Source organism: Molossus molossus, unplaced genomic scaffold (assembly GCF_014108415.1).
Source record: "Molossus molossus isolate mMolMol1 unplaced genomic scaffold, mMolMol1.p scaffold_m16_p_4, whole genome shotgun sequence".
Classification (NCBI taxonomy): domain Eukaryota; kingdom Metazoa; phylum Chordata; class Mammalia; order Chiroptera; family Molossidae; genus Molossus; species Molossus molossus.
This window is the reverse complement of record NW_023425377.1, coordinates 73417974-73433114: the sequence shown is the minus strand read 5'-3', so window position 1 is coordinate 73433114 and position 15141 is coordinate 73417974. Positions and strand designations below refer to the sequence as shown.

General features: G+C 55.2%; 2 protein-coding genes across 3 annotated transcripts in view; one reads left to right on the top strand and one right to left on the bottom strand.

The window, feature by feature from the left end:
- DOCK6 (dedicator of cytokinesis 6) overlaps nucleotides 1-15141 on the bottom strand; it is a 45407-nt gene that overhangs the window by 17073 nt on the left and 13193 nt on the right. Inside the window, exons 8-25 of one of the 2 annotated variants that reach the window (XM_036240237.1) lie at nucleotides 14790-14856; nucleotides 14540-14689; nucleotides 13109-13189; nucleotides 12843-12996; nucleotides 12576-12703; nucleotides 12378-12471; nucleotides 11811-11973; nucleotides 8597-8714; nucleotides 8456-8526; nucleotides 8111-8249; nucleotides 7924-8025; nucleotides 7120-7206; nucleotides 6501-6732; nucleotides 6080-6241; nucleotides 5246-5409; nucleotides 3908-4012; nucleotides 1213-1308; nucleotides 418-558 (exon numbers count right to left, since the gene is read on the bottom strand). In XM_036240237.1, coding sequence (XP_036096130.1) covers nucleotides 418-558; nucleotides 1213-1308; nucleotides 3908-4012; nucleotides 5246-5409; nucleotides 6080-6241; nucleotides 6501-6732; nucleotides 7120-7206; nucleotides 7924-8025; nucleotides 8111-8249; nucleotides 8456-8526; nucleotides 8597-8714; nucleotides 11811-11973; nucleotides 12378-12471; nucleotides 12576-12703; nucleotides 12843-12996; nucleotides 13109-13189; nucleotides 14540-14689; nucleotides 14790-14856 — 2254 coding nt within the window. The remainder of the gene's footprint in view (nucleotides 1-417; nucleotides 559-1212; nucleotides 1309-3907; nucleotides 4013-5245; nucleotides 5410-6079; nucleotides 6242-6500; nucleotides 6733-7119; nucleotides 7207-7923; nucleotides 8026-8110; nucleotides 8250-8455; nucleotides 8527-8596; nucleotides 8715-11810; nucleotides 11974-12377; nucleotides 12472-12575; nucleotides 12704-12842; nucleotides 12997-13108; nucleotides 13190-14539; nucleotides 14690-14789; nucleotides 14857-15141) is intronic. The other variant, XM_036240238.1, reaches the window with a different exon arrangement.
- On the top strand, nucleotides 10020-11691 carry ANGPTL8 (angiopoietin like 8). The gene is given in 6 exon segments (XM_036240239.1): nucleotides 10020-10310; nucleotides 10510-10671; nucleotides 11212-11321; nucleotides 11488-11551; nucleotides 11553-11644; nucleotides 11646-11691. Coding segments are annotated over 6 exon segments (765 nt in total).

Below are 15141 nucleotides of genomic sequence, written 5' to 3'. Positions count from 1 at the left end.
CTGTCACTTCTCTGCCTTCCCAGCTCCCATTCCTGGTTTGCTCACTCCATTCCAGCCACAGTCATCACTTCATTGCTCCTCAGACAGCCCAGGCACCGCTCTGCCTCAGGGCCTTTTCACTTGCTAATTCCCCCTGCTTGCAATGCTCTTCCCCCAGAAGTCAAATAAATCGCTCCCTTCAAATCTCTTCCTAATAGTCAGCTCCATGAGGGCAAGGATTTAGGTCTGTTTGTTCACTGCTGTCTCTACGCCCAGCACGGGGCTCTGCACACAGTAGGTATTGAATGAACAGACCCAGCCAGCAAACGGGATTCATGGTCTCACAGCCAGGAAGCATGGGGCAGGATGGGTGTCCCTGCCTGGCTGGTTCTACCCCCTCCCTTCCCCCCTCCCCTATCGAGGCCCCTTCTCTTTTACCTTGTGGACCCGGGTGATGACTTCCAGGCCCACAGAGCCCACGAGAGCAGAAATGTCATCCAGGAAGCGCCCCGGGAAGCGAAGCTTGCGGGGTGTGTCCAGCCGCTGGCTCAGAATCAGGTGCAGGGCCATGCTTTTCACCTGGAGGCCAGGCGAGAGCCAAGGTGTGAGGGGCTGTGGGTAAGGGGCTTCACAGATGGGGACAGGGTTTGAGGGGCTGCAAATGGTATTTTAGCAGCAAGGGAGGCAAGGTAAAGGTGGGCATGAGGAGTCCTGCATGGGGCTTGAACCCCATCTTAGTTCTGAGCTAAGTTCAGGGCCTGAGGCTGTGGGCAGGACTTGAGAAGGCTATGGACAGAGCCTGAGTGGGCCCCAGGCTGAGCCAGTGTGGGAGGGGCTGAAGCAGGTCTTCTGGGGTAAAGTCTGTGGATAGGACAGGGCTTGAGGGGTGGGGTTTGAGGGAGCCCATCTGATTGGGGGGGGCCACAGCCTGTAATCAGGAGGGGTCTTTCAAGGCACCTCTTGAAGAGTTTTGGTGATGTCTCAAGTATTCCCACAGGGGTGTCCTCTCCAGACAGGCTCATAGGGAATGTGGGGGAGAGTCTTCTCCCATGGAGGGGGCTTCAGGGGATCTCTCTCCAGGGAAAGATCCCCTTAGGTGTCTCTTTTCTCTCTCGCTATGTGGGGGGGTCACTGGAGGCCATTTCTCAGGGGTCTCAGGTATAATCTCAGGAGACTTCTCTCTAGAGTCTCCCCGGGGGCCTTGTGCTCTGGGCAGGGACAAGGTCGTCTCACCATGAGCTGGAAGAAGAACCAGGCGTGCTGCAGGACCGCCTCGCGCACGGCACTGCCGCTGACCACCCACTGCAGAGCCAGCTCCTCGTGAAGTAGCTGGAAGCAGGGGCAGAGGTCACAGAGAGCAGAGGGGCCCGCCCATACCCCCCTCTGGAGAGCATGATGGGGAGGATGAAGCTGGAGGCTTGGGGTTAGAGCAGCAGGTGGCCATGCAGGAAAGAGGGAGCAGGTGTCAGACCCTGGGCTCTCCAGACCCTACTGGGCTCAGGGGATGGGAGCTCTGGACCCCTCTGTCAGGCCCAGGCCAACATTGCATGACCCACCCCTGCCTCCCGCTACCTTCTGCATAGTGGGTCTCGGCTGGGTGGCTGGTGGGGCCGAGGAGGAGCTCTCGAGGTAGGAAGAGGTTCGGCTAGAGCTGCGGTCGATGGCCTATGATGGGATGGAGTGAAGAGGGTGGGATGGCAAGGAGGGTTAGTGTGGGTACAGACGGATGGACAGGAAGAGAGCTGGCTGGTATGGACAGAGGAAAGATGTGTCCGTGTGGACAGGTGGTGCAGGTGTGGATGGAAGGAAATAGTGTGACAGAGATGAAAATAACAAGGAAGACGGAGTAAGGAAGTGACAAACAGGGTGAAGAGAAGAGATTAGAATGTGGACCAGAGAGCGTGTCGGCAGGGGGTGCAGAGGTGAGCATGGATGGAGCAGGACCCAGCAGGGACCCAGGTGAGAGCACGGATGGGGCGAGTGTAGGGGAGAAGGTAGTCACCGTGGATGCTGAAGAGAGAGTGTAGTTAGAGGAGGTAAGAGTGAGTGTGGACAAGGGTGGAGAGTGTGAGTGAATCAGTGAGTTCAGGGGTGGACAGATGTGAAGGGAAGAGTATAGACAGAAGGTTAAAGTGAGGATGGAAGAGGAAACAGGAAGAATTATAGGAGGAGGCAGATGGTGATGAGAGGCAGTGGAAGCAGCTGAGAGCCCCGGGTTCCAGGCCTGGCCCCACTCCAGCCTTCCTTGGGGCCTCACTGTGCCTCAGTGTCCCCATCTGTGAAATGGATATGGAGACTCAAGCTCCACTCTCCCTTCCTCCTTTGTTAGTTAGGAGGTGAGGCTGTTGGCAGGGAGAACAGGCCCTATGATGGAGGTGGCCCAGCCCTGGGTCCTGCCCAGGCCTTGGCAGTAGAGGCCCCACCCAGCTCCCACAATCTCAGACACATGCCCTGGCTTCTTAGCATGTACCGCGTGGGCCATCCACTGCAAAGGCCAGCCTCAGTGCCATCTCCTACCTGGAACGCCCACCCTCTTGCCACCTCATCACATCCTGTGTGATCTCCAAGGCCCAGTTGATCCCTCAGAGATCTGAGGGCAGTGCAGGGAGTCCAGTTAAAAACACAGGGGGACCCTGGCCAGTGTGACTCACTGGTTAGAGTGTCAGCCCATGCACTGAAGGGTCGCGGGTTCGATTCCTGGTCAAGGGCATGTACCTGGGTTATAGCTTCAATCCCTGGCCCCAGTCAGGGTGTGTGCAGGAGGCAACCAATTGATGTGTCTCTTTCATATTGATGTTTCTCTCTCTCTCCCTCCCTCCCTCCCTCACTTCCACTCTCTCTAAAAATCAATAGAAAAAATATCCTTGGGTGAAAATTAACAACTGAAAAAAAAAAAATGCAGGGGCCTGGCAGGACCCACGAAACCAGATTCCCAGCAATCCTGGGAAAATCTGTCCAAAAGTCCCCCTGCCCAATCTGCTAATGGTCCCTTGGACCAACATGCAGTGCAGGTCTCCTGAGCAACAGGCACAGGGCCTGGGGCCATGTTGCAGAGAATCCAGCCCCTGTGGCTTCCTGGCTCCATTTTACCCTTCAGGTCCCAGCAAAAATGTCACCTCTCTGAAGAGAAGCCACCAGACCCCCCAGAGGGAGGCTGGTGGCCCCATTTCTGTTTGTTTCCTTTCAGGCATTTTCACACTGTGCACTCATACACTGGTGCACTTGTTTGATTGGTGTCTATCTCCCCAACTAGCTGGAAGCTCAGGGGCAAGGCTGGGCCGAGGATCTATGTCACCAACATCCCACCTGCAATGCCCTAACTCTCTCAGGCTCAAGACTGTTGTGCTGAGCACTTTACTTCAAATCTTTACATCTGAAAATTCAGAGCCTGGGGTGTGAGCCAAGCCCAAAGTAGACCCAGGATTCAAACCCAAGTCTGTCTGAAAGCAAAGCTCTTCTGCATACCAGGTAACTTGGGAAGGAGCAGAATAAAGGGAGCTCCCCACAGGGCTCCCTCTTTGACTGAAACAGGATGGGGGAGCTCAGAAGTTCAGGTCTGTCCCCTTGGGACCATTCAGGTTGCAAAGAAACAGTTGAGAGTTTCCTGAACAGAGTGGATTAAAGGGTGAGAAATAGGCCATGCGGGGCAGTGAGGTTATAGTGGTTGGATTTGCATCTCATTTACATGCTATTTACATACCACCCATCCCTTCTGTCTCTGCCTGAGACTGTGGTCCATGTGGCAGCAGAAGGTTAAGATGACCCTGTAATGCCTACAACACTGACTCCACAGACCCAAACAAAGGCAGGACGGGTCTGCCACCTCCTTTAGGCAGCCCCTCTAGGTTAGTTGGCTGCAGCCAGGACTTAAGAAGGAGCTCATGCTGAGGTGAGGTCACACACGTGCAGGGACAGGGAGGAAGGGCACCTGTCTGGGTTCAGCCCCGCAATAAGGAGGTGCTCGCCGCAGCACAGACTTGCTGCCTCCTGGAGCATAAGCAGAATTCACCCAGGAGTGTGAGCGGTCGATACCCTGGAGATACATGGGTAAGTGGCAGAACCCATGGGCAGACAACAAACCAGCATGAAAAACCAAGTGTGTGCCCTGGCCATTGTGGCTCAGGCTGGGTATTGTCCCATGCACCAAAAGATGGTCAGGGCACTTGCCCAGGGTTTCGGGCTTGATTCCCCAGTAGGGGATGTGCAGGAGGTAGCCAATCAAAGTTTCACTCTCGCCCTGGCCAGTTTGGCTCAGCGGTTAGAGCACCGGCCTGCGGTCTGGAGAGACCCGGGTTCGGTTCCCGCTAAGGGCATGTACTTCGGTTGCAGTTTGTCCCCAGCCCTGGTTGGTCGTGCGGGTGGCAGCCACTCGATGTGTCCCTTCACGTCGATGTTTCTCTCTCTCTCTCCCTTCCTCTCTCTCCCTCCCACTCTATCTGTACAAAAAAATGGAAAAATATCCTCAGGTGAGGATAAAAAAAAAAGTTTCACTCTCACATCAATGTTTTTCTCTCTTTCTCTTTCTCTCCCTCCCTCTCTCTCTCTCTAAAAATCAATTGAAAAATCTTTTTTTTAAAAGTGTGAACACTGCTCTGGACCATATGTGTGTCCATGTAGGTGGAAAACTGGTGTGCACATACATGCACAAGGTGCATGAGTATATGAACCTGTGTTCACATGTGCATGGCATACACATATCTACACCCATATGTACATGCATGGGGCAAACGTATATATGTACCCATGTATATACATGCATGGGGCACACATAGATATGCATCTTTGAACATACGCACATGAGGCACACACATATATGTGTTCCATGTATGTATATTCATGGGGCATACATATTTGTGACTTGTGTACATACATGCATGGGGCACATGTACATGTACCTGAATACTTACATTCATGGGGCACACATGTATATTCACCCCCTGTATGTACATATGCAGGGCACACGCATATATGCACTGTGTATGTACATGGGGTACATATGTATATGTACCTACTGTACTATGTACACACTGCTCCTTTTATAACCAGGCCAAACTCTAGCCACCCATCCTTAGGTCAGCCCGTGTGGAGCCCAGTGTAAACCGAAGTCATAGCTCTCAACCTGTCACAGTCACAGCCCAAGAGTCAAGCCTGTGTCTGTGCTGTTATCTGCTGTTTCCTGTCCTCCGTCAACATTGATATCCTTCACCCACCCACCTGGCAACCATGGCCACTGAGGCTGCAGATTCCAGGGACCCCCTTGCCCTACCTTGCTGGCCAAGATGCGGGAGACCTCATCATCCACAGAGCCAGGGGCCACAACCAGGTCAGGGTTGCTGCTGCTAATGCTCTTAGAGCGAGCCAGGTAGAGGCTTGCAGGGCGGCCAGGGCCACGGGCCAATGTGGCAGGCTGCACTGTCACCGGAGGGGTCCCTGAGCATGGAGGGTATAGGGTCAGCCACCTGCCTACCCACCCTGATGACCTGCCCCGTCCCAGTGGGCTGCCTTTGGCAAAGTCATTTTCTTTTTCTGAGCCTCCAGGTTCTTCACCTGTAAAATGGGTGTGATGATGGCTACTGCCTCATAACAACTTTGGGGAGACTACAAAACACTGAGAACAGTGCCTGGCACATAGTAAGTGCCCAGAGTGGGTAATGGTTATTATTATTTAGCAAATGAGGGGAAAAAAATCCAGCTTTATTGAGTATTCACTGTACCAAGCCTTTTGCATGGATTACTATGCCATCTACTGTTACCAGCACCCTCAGGAAAGCAGGGCACATTATTGATGTTTTACAAACTGGAAAACAGGCTCAGAGAGAAGTCACTTGTCCAGGGTTACAGAACTTATAGGAGGCAGAACTGGGTTTAAATCCCAGGTAACCCTGTGAGTCCCTGCTTGCTGATTGGCTGAATCACTGGCCAGCAAGTATGCAGACACCACACCCCTGGAGGGTGGAGCAAAAAGTGACATTTCTTGCAAGTTGCCCAAACCAGCCAAAGCCTGTGTGGCCTCAGAAACTTTGCACATGCTGTTCCCTTTGTCTAGGATGCTCTCCTCCCAGAGATATCCTGTCCTCCATATTCTCCCACCAATACTCACCACCCAGGAGGCTGGGCTCGGTGCCAGGCAGTCGGAAGGCATAGTAGACATAGGCAGCCAGCAGTAGGCAGTGACCACGGACATCCTGAGCAGCCTCTAGACTCCGATGGATGAGGCTGACTACATGGGCCATTGCTTCAAAAGCTCCACGACCCAAGTTCACTGCCGGGCAGAACAGAGGTCAAGTTCCAGGGCCCAGGGCCTCCTACCTTCCTGAGAGAGATTTTAGGGTCCAACGGATCATGTGGCCATCAAAGGGTCACAGAGGACCAGCTCTCAGCTCAATGGGTTGAGGTCATTTTCCAGATGGGAAAACTGAGGCCAGAAAGATAAATGGACTAGGGGAAGTCACCTAGGATCAGGGCACTGAGGGGCCATTTTCCAGATGGGGAAACTGAGGTCTGAAGCTGTGCCTGCTCACCGATCTGGCCGCCAATGATTGGGGGCCGCACAACCAGACGTACGAGCTTGTCCAGCACGTGGTGAGAGAAGGCAACAAGGAACTCAGGGCTTGTGAGGCGCAGGGCTGCCAGGCTGGCCCGCAGTTCCTGCTCCACAGTGCCCTCGCTCAGCACAACGTCCTTGAGACGGAATGGGAAGGCGCCTTCCTCCAGGACATGCACCAGGGTGAAGAACTTGTCCAAGTATGGGTCCTGGGTAGGAGATCAGGGGTGAGTGGGGAGGGCCCAGGGACACTGGTCCAGGAAGCCCCAGGGCATTGAGCTGAGGCTGAATGTGCAGAGACACTAAGGCCAAGGATCAGTGAATTGATAATAAATAAGGACAGGGATGAGACACTAGATGAAGGGAGGAGAGAGGGAGTAACCACAGAAATAGCAGGGGACAAACGGGGGGAAAGAGAGACCAAGCAAAGAGCCAAAGCCGCTAGGGTGGCCAGTGGCAATGCTGCCCTGCCGAGTCAGCAGCTTCCTGGGAGACAGGTCCAGCTGACTGAAGTCATGTCCATGGCCCAAGGCCAGGCCTCTCCCTGATCAGTGGGAACTGTTGCCCAACTCCTGGGTTTCCGTCCCAACACCTACCTGGGGGTGCACAGAGGACACAGCCATGAGCTCCACGCTGAACACGCCCTTGTGGCCGTCCACCCAGCGCATGCCCGGCAGCGCCACCTGTGGGAGGGACACACCAGTGGGCACCAACTGGCCCGCCCCCACTGACCAGGCTGCCAGCCCCAGCCATTTCAACTATTGCGACACCATAGCCTGAGCATGGCCCTGCCTGGGGGAGCAGCTGGGTACCCTGCCCCCAGCCCAGCCCAGAGATGGGGGTGGGGCAGTTGGGAGGGAGCACTGTTGGGTTCCACTGGGCGGGCTGAGAATGGAGACCCAGGGTGAACATTAATTGAAGGGAATGAATCAAGAAATAGCATAATGTTAGACTTGAGGCCCCAGAGGCATGAATGAACAGCTTGAAGGTACATAGGAGGGTGACAGAGCATTCACGGAGGAGGCTGGGATGACTGGCCTTGAAGTACTCCTGGGGGACAGTCATCAGGGAGGCAGGCAGGGCTTGGGAGACGAGAGTGCAGAGGCAGGGATGAGGCAGGAACAGTGGAGGACAGGGAGGGACACAAGGGGCAGTAGGACACACAGAGGCAATAACAGGGGTGATGAGGCAGTCAGGGGCTCTTGAGGCCCGACAGAAGACAAGGCTCCCAGGGGTGTTGATGGGAAGAAAGGCAGGGCATGAATGGGGGACCACAAGGAGAGTGGGGAACACTAACAGGAGTTGGTGAGGCACCAGGTGTTGGTGGGAAGGTGGGTAATGCATTCCTGGGGGCCCATGAGGCACAAGCCTGGGGAGCTAGGGGGGACCAGGGCACGTACATCAGGTGTGAGCACGGAGTAGCTGGGCGGGGGCTGGTCCACAGACACAGGGAGGCAGAAGGGGCCTGTCCTCAGGCGGCCATGCTGCAGCAGCGGGATCCACTAGGAAGAGGCTGGGGGTCAGGGGTGGGCCAGGCAGGGGCCAGGAGGGCTGAGGAGGGGCATGCAGGCTGGTGGGGGGCCTCACAGTAAAGCCCACAGGAGTCTCCAGGGCTGTGCCAGGCCGGGGCTGGCAGCTGACATGGTAGAAGGTGAAGAGCAGATGGTGGTTCTCGGTCACACAGGCTGGAAGATGCAGCTTGAACTCCTCATAGAACTCAGGGGACCTGGTAGGGCCAGACTGGCATTCAGCTGGGGACTGGGATTCCCCTTGCCTGCCCTACCCCCTTGGTCATGAGTACCACCAGTCCTGCAGACCCCACTGTCTCTGCTCTCTGCCTTGGGTTCCCCGACAAGCACTTCTAGAACCCGCCCCTCCCTCCCCTCTTCCTGCTCCTGTCCTGTCATCTGTCCCAGTCCCGACTCCACCTACTTGTTGTGATAGACCACCGGTGTGAAGGCCTCACGGGTGAATTCACTGCAGCTGGACTTGCCAAAGATGACCTGGAGGAGCAGGGCCATGAGGGGCCCAGCAGGGACACCTTACCCACCACTCCCCAGCCCAGCCACTGACCGGCAGGGCCTGGCTGGGGTCCTCGCCCGCCATGTACTGCACTCGCACAGTGAGGTTGCGCACGGAGCCCTGGCGGCTGCTGAAGTTGAGGCTGTGTGGGTACACATAGAGCAGGTTCCTGTGGGCACAGGGGTGGGGGCATCAAAGGGACAGAAGGGGCTGGGCTTACTGAAACAAGCCTGGCCTGGGACACAGGACAGTGGCCACATGCTGAGGCACTGAAGGCTGGATGAGGGGCAGTTAGGGGCACGGTCTGGAAATGTGACTGGCAGCGAGCTGGAGACAGATGAGCACCCTCAGAGCTTAGATGGGGAAACTTGCAGAGGGTGGAAACACAGAGGTCTCTGGGGGGCACTAATGAGGCATGGTGAGGCAAAGGGCAGGGGACAAATGGGTACTCAGGGCTGAGGTTCCCAGGTGGCCAATGGGTCAGGCATAAGCCCTGCCCAGGCTGACCTGCCCCTCACATGCTCAGGGGCCTGTCATCTCCTTCCCCCAGGAGAGGCCACTAGTTATATGACCTGTCTCTCAGGTAGAAAAATTGAGACTAGAGTCAGCGTAGGGGCTGGCCTGGGGCCAGAAGTCTGCCTCCTTCCCCAGGGGTAACTCTGTGCAAGCCCCAACCTCCCTCTGGGCTTGTTTCCCTAACTGTATAATGGGGGCATTGAGCCTCCCAGCTGAGCCTCCGTAACCATACCAAAGACGACAAACAGTGATGACAATGACTGCACCAATAACTAATGGGGCACCTGTGTGCCAGGCTCTGTTCTAAGCACTCAACATGAAAGAACTAACTTACTTCTCACAAGCTGCTTGTGAAGCAAAACTAATGTCACCCCATTTCACAAGCAAGGAAAGTGAGGCACTTGCCCACAGTTCTCCAGAGAGAAAACTGGCAGTTAGCACTGATCTGGGACATGTGTGGGTCTTGACGTCAGAGACTCTTTTAGGAGAGTCCCTGCCACCTGCACCCACCCACCCCCAGTTCTCAAGCAGGCCAACAAAGACGCCTGGCATCACTGGCTTGTGGGAAGGGCATGAGAACCTCTACTGCAATGACAGTGGAACAGCCCTGAGCAAACCAGCAGAACCCAAAGAAGCCTCCCAATTATTACCATTACTTGTGCCTATCCACAGGTGGGGAAGCCAAAGCTCAAAGCCCCATGGTTCCCCTGCAGGGCCTGGGCCTGTTCTCTCCCAGTGCCCCCAGCCCACACCTGGCCCTGAGCCCCAGCCAGCGTGATTGCAGCGTGGCCTAGCTAGACATTCACCTGATGCAACCATGCTGCCTCTGCCAGGCCCTTGCACAACACAGGCACCCGACTGGTTGGTTAACGATTGACAAGGAATTAAAGGGGTATTGGGGCATAAAAGGAGGCAGCAGTGTCTCCATGACTGCACCTCCAGCCACTCAGTCACGACCATGCTTGCACTGTGTCTGCTTTGTGCCCTGCTAATGATGGTTTGGCCTGCCTCTGCAGCCCCCGCAGGTAGCCTGGAGCTGGCACAGCATGAGGAGCTGACCCTGCTCTTCCATGGGTCCCTGCAGCTGGGCCAGGCCCTCAACGGTGTATACAGGGCCACAGATGCACGGTTGATGGAGGCCAGGCATAGCCTAGGCCTCTACAACCATGCACTGGGGCTCCTGGGGGAGGAGGTCGGCCAGGGCTGGGATGCAGCACAGGAGCTACGAGCAAGCTTATTGGAGATACAGGTGAGGACTGCAGTTTCTTACTTCCTGGGGTGGGTAATAATCTGCACTGGAATTATGTTTTAGGGTGACCAACTGTTTGGATTTACCCAGGAACAGAGGGTTCCTGAGATATAGTACTTTCAGCCTTAAAATCAGGCATGTCCCAGGCAAACAAAGACAAGTTGGTCATTCTACTAATGTCTCTCTAACTACTGACCAGATGGAAGAGGATGCTCTAAAGCGACAGGCAGAAGCCACGGCCCAGGCACTGGGGGAGGCAGCCCAGGGACAGCAGGTGCTGCGGGAGAGCATGAAACAGCTAGAAGACCGGCTGAGAAGTGTTTGGCTGGGCCGTGCCCACCAAGAATTTGAGGCCTTAAAGGTAAGGGGCTCCCAGCCCTGGGGAGTGGAGACCCTGATTCCCAGCCAGAACTTGCTTCTAGAGCAAGTCCTAGAGATGCCCCCCTATCTAGGTCAGCCTCCCAGCACCATGGCTTCTCCCTGTGTGACCCTGGGCAAAACCCACGTCCCTTTCCCTGTCTCAGTTTCTTCATTTGCAAATAAAGGCGACAATGATGCCTCAGAGTGCAGCCAGGGGCTTGATACAGATAAGATACTCAGCATGGGGCCAGGAAGATGCTAGGCACTCAATAAATGCTTTCTTTTAGGGTACCTGGTAACATTTCTTGAGTGTCCAGTAAATACCCAGCACTGTTTTGTGCCCTTTAATAATCCGTATCATGCTCATAATCCCACCAAGTGAGTCCCATTTCTTCTCCATTTTACAGATAGGGAAGTTGAGACCTGAGAGTGACAGTGATTTGCTGGGTCACACAGCTGCAATGGGAGTGGGGGACTGGATATGATCAGAGGATGGGAAGTGAGGTGGCCCCCAGCTGAGGTTTCTGTCTTGACCCCACAGGCCCGTGCTGACAAGCAGAGCCATATCATGTGGGCCCTCACGGGCCACGTGGAGCAACAGAGACGGGAGATGGTGGCACAGCAGCACCGGTTGCAACAGATCCAGGAGAGGTGAGCCTGGTGTGGGTTGGGCGTGCAGAGCAATTGGACTGGAGGTATGCAGGGTACTGGATGGGCCACCTCGCCACCCACCTGCCTTGGCTGAGCCTCATCTCCCTTCCAGACTCCACACAGCAGCGCTCCCAGCCTGAGCCTGCCTAGCAGAACTAAGGATCAGCCATGCACCTCGGGACGCTTCCACGCCCCATGTGGCCTCTGCACAGGGAGGAGCTGCCTGTCTGCTGGGGTCAGCCAGGCTGTCAGGCCCCGCTTCCGGCCACGGATCAGAGACAGAAGCAAGTGGGGACGAAGGTAGAAGACATGGCCCCACTGAGGGGGTGAAGGAAAGACATGTGTCCCTTCATACCTACACAAACATTAAAGCGAGTAGTGGCATCTCACCTTGGGTGTCTGTGTGTGTCTGGGAGAAAGGGGGCCTCACTTTGCATGATGCCTGAATGCCCCCCATTCAAGTGCCCAACTGGGCCCCAGAAGCTGTACCTGTAGCTTGTGTGGGGAGCATAGACCTCACGGGTGGGAAACTCCAGGATCTCCTTGGTGGGCCGGCCCCTGGGGTCAGGGTAGGGCTTGACATGAAGCAGTTCCGGGGATAGGCAGAAGTGGGGGTTCTCGGGGGCCGGGGAGATGTCGATCTTGAGCTGGGCTGGGGAGGAGGAGCCAGTTTGCACCTGCCTGGGAGCCTCTCGGCCAGGCCCCTCCCTCTCTGGGCTTTGGGATTAGGGCTCTGACTCTCCCACAATGTTCTCTCGTGGCTGTCCTTCAGGTAATAAGGCCAGAAATTGCCCTCAACTCCCATCTCTTACCCCCATATTTGATCAGCTCTGCCCTCAGGATTTATGTCCCGCCAGCCACTACATCCCCCCAGTGACCCAATATCTGTCTTATTTATTCTGTTTCTAATCTGTGGACCCCACTGAAAAGTCCAGCCCCTGATCAGGGATTTGTCTATCATGGTCACTGTTGAGACCCCAGGATCAGACACAGCAGGTGGTCAGTGTTTGCTGAATGACTGTATGACACCTCTTGCTTATGGAGTGCACCACGCACCAGTCACAGGCCGTAGTCGCCGTAGCAAGGATGATGGGCGCCGCATGTCAGCCAGGAACTTGAAGAGATCCTCATCACTGAGCCTCTCAGCTTCCTGCACCAGACACGCCCCCATGAGCTGGGTCCCCGGGGCCTGTGTGGCCACACGGGGGGTCCCTGGGCACCCCTCCCCTTGCCCTCTGCCCTGTGGCCAGACACCTGTTTAAAGAAATTGGTGACAGTTAGCGTAGCAGGGCGGAAGCTGGAGAAGCTACAGGCGTCGTCCCCGCTACTCGTCCGCTCTGGGGGCCCCCGACGGCGACGGTCAGTCCACGCAGGTCTGCGCTCTAGGGGAGGCAGTGACAGTGAGGGATGGAGAGGGACAGAGAAACTTGGAGACTCAGCCTGGTACAGAGTAGGCCAGCAGAGGGCGCCCTCCCTTTCCCCAGTAGTCCCGCCCCAGGGCCCTCAGCCCCGCCTCCTCACCACCCTCTGAGTCTGAGTCGCGGTCTGGCTGCCCAGCACTGCTGACGATGTTGGCTAAGTGCACGGCTGTCCAGGCGAATGGCATGCGGTAGCGGCCCAGGCGGGTGCAGAACTGCTCGGCCGCTAGGCGAAGCTTCTCCAGCTTCTCTTTGTTCTGTGGGGAGACCCTCCAACATCCACAAACTCAGTGCCCCAGGCCTGCGGAATGCAGGATCTGCCCTGCCAGGTAGCCCATTCACCACCAGGTCCAGCTTCCACCCCCTTACCTTAGCTGTGTCCACTTCCTTCATCACCATGTAGGGCTCACAGCACTCACTGATGTCCCCCTGCTGTAATACCTTCTCCAACTGAGGGACAGACAGGCCCAGTGAGGTGCTGTGGGAGCCTAACCTTCCCACCTTACCCCCAACCTCCTGGACCTCTCATGAGCCCCCAGACACCCCATCCACTAGAGCTCTTGTTCTAACACCTCCCATGGCTCCCACTGTCATTGGGACTGAGTGCTAGCAGTTGACCTGCCTGGCCAGCTGCCCTTCCCCACCTTTGAACCCACCCCAAAGCCAAGGCTCTATATTTTCCCTGCATCTACAGTTCTTTGTCAGTATAAACAGAGGCCACTCCAAGCATGGCTCTGGGCCACAAAAACTGGACTTCAACCCCGACCACTCTGGGCCATGGGATCCTAGTTTCCCCCCCTGTGAAATGGAACCACGGCAACCCCTACCTCCCAGGGCAGCTGTGAGGACTAAAGGCGGAAATTCCTGTGACACCTGACTGACAGTGAGCAAGTGCCTGCATATAGGTGCTCAATTAATGTCACTAGTATAACCTAACTGAATGTTTTGGGAAGGGAAATTTGAGCTCACTTTGGGAAACAGAAAATCCCAAATAAATGTGTCAACTAGGTCTTTCCTTCCCTAAACTGAAAAACTCTCAACTTAAAAAAATATTTTAGGCCCTGGCCAGTTTGGTTCAGTGGTTAGAGCGTCGGTCTGCAGTCCAGAGAGACTCGGGTTCAGTTCCCGCTAAGGGCATGTACCTCGGTTGCAGTCTGTCCCCAGCCCCAGTTGGGGTCGTGTGGGTGGCAACCACTCGATGTGTCTTTCTCACATCAATGTTTCTTTCTCTCTCTCTCTTCCCCTCTCTCCCTCCCACTCTATCTGAACAAAAAATGGGAAAATGTCCTCGGGAGAGGATAAAAAAAATAATAATAATAAATATATATATATATATATATTTTAGGACCTGGCTGGGTAGCTTGGTTTGTTAGAGCATTGTCCCAATACACCAACACTGTGGGTTCGATCCCATCAGGGCACATACAAGAATCAACCGGTGAATGCATTAACGGGTGAAACAACAAATCGATGTTTCTCTCTCTCTCTCAAATCAATAAGTGGGAATGAATATAAATATATATATATATTTAACATCTGTCCCCCTATGCCAGGATGCCATTTCTCTACAGACTGCCCACTCATGGGTCTTGGCCCAACTGTCACCTCCCAACGGATGCCTCAGTGATTTCTCTCCACCTGGGTTGGGTCAGGAGCCTCCTCCAGGATTGCCCCACTGCCTGTGATTCTGCCATAAGAGGCCTGATCACCGTTCTTGGGATATCTGTGTTCTTCCATGAGAGCAAGGACTACGCCTGTAGTATTCACTGTTACCCCACCCTTGCCCAGCCCCAGTGGCACCTTGATGACCAGGAAGATGTCGGGCGAGGGATAGGTCACGGAGAAGATGGCAGAGCGGGCCAGGGTGGAGATGGCCGGGTGAGTGCTGTGGGCTCGCAGCAATCCCTTCATGGAGTCTGAGTTCAGGTCAAAGTAGAAGTTCTCCGAGATCTGGGGGCACAAGAGGCAGCTGGACCACCACCTCCAGGAAGTCCACAGCCTTGCACCAAGGAGGGGAGGAAGGGAGGAAGGGGAAGAAAGGGGCTCCTACCTTCTTTTTCTCCCGCACATCATACAAGGCCAAGATGCCAAAGATGGGCTCAATCTCGATCTCGAACCTGTGGGTGAATGGGGCCATCTGGCAGAAGCTGCACCTGACACTCCCACCACCCACACTCCCACTCTTTCTTGAAACCCAACCCAGCCTTGTGCAGCATGGGGAGCAACTAGTTCCCATTGGGCCACATGGAACCACCACTTAAGGGCTTGCAGAAAAGACCTGTTCCATTTTGCAAAAGAAGTAACTGAGGCACTGGTTTTTTCTTCTTTCCTCTGTCAGTAAGTAACTCACACAGAACCCCTCCCCCAAATATCATGGCCCTTGCTCATTTGGCACAGAGATG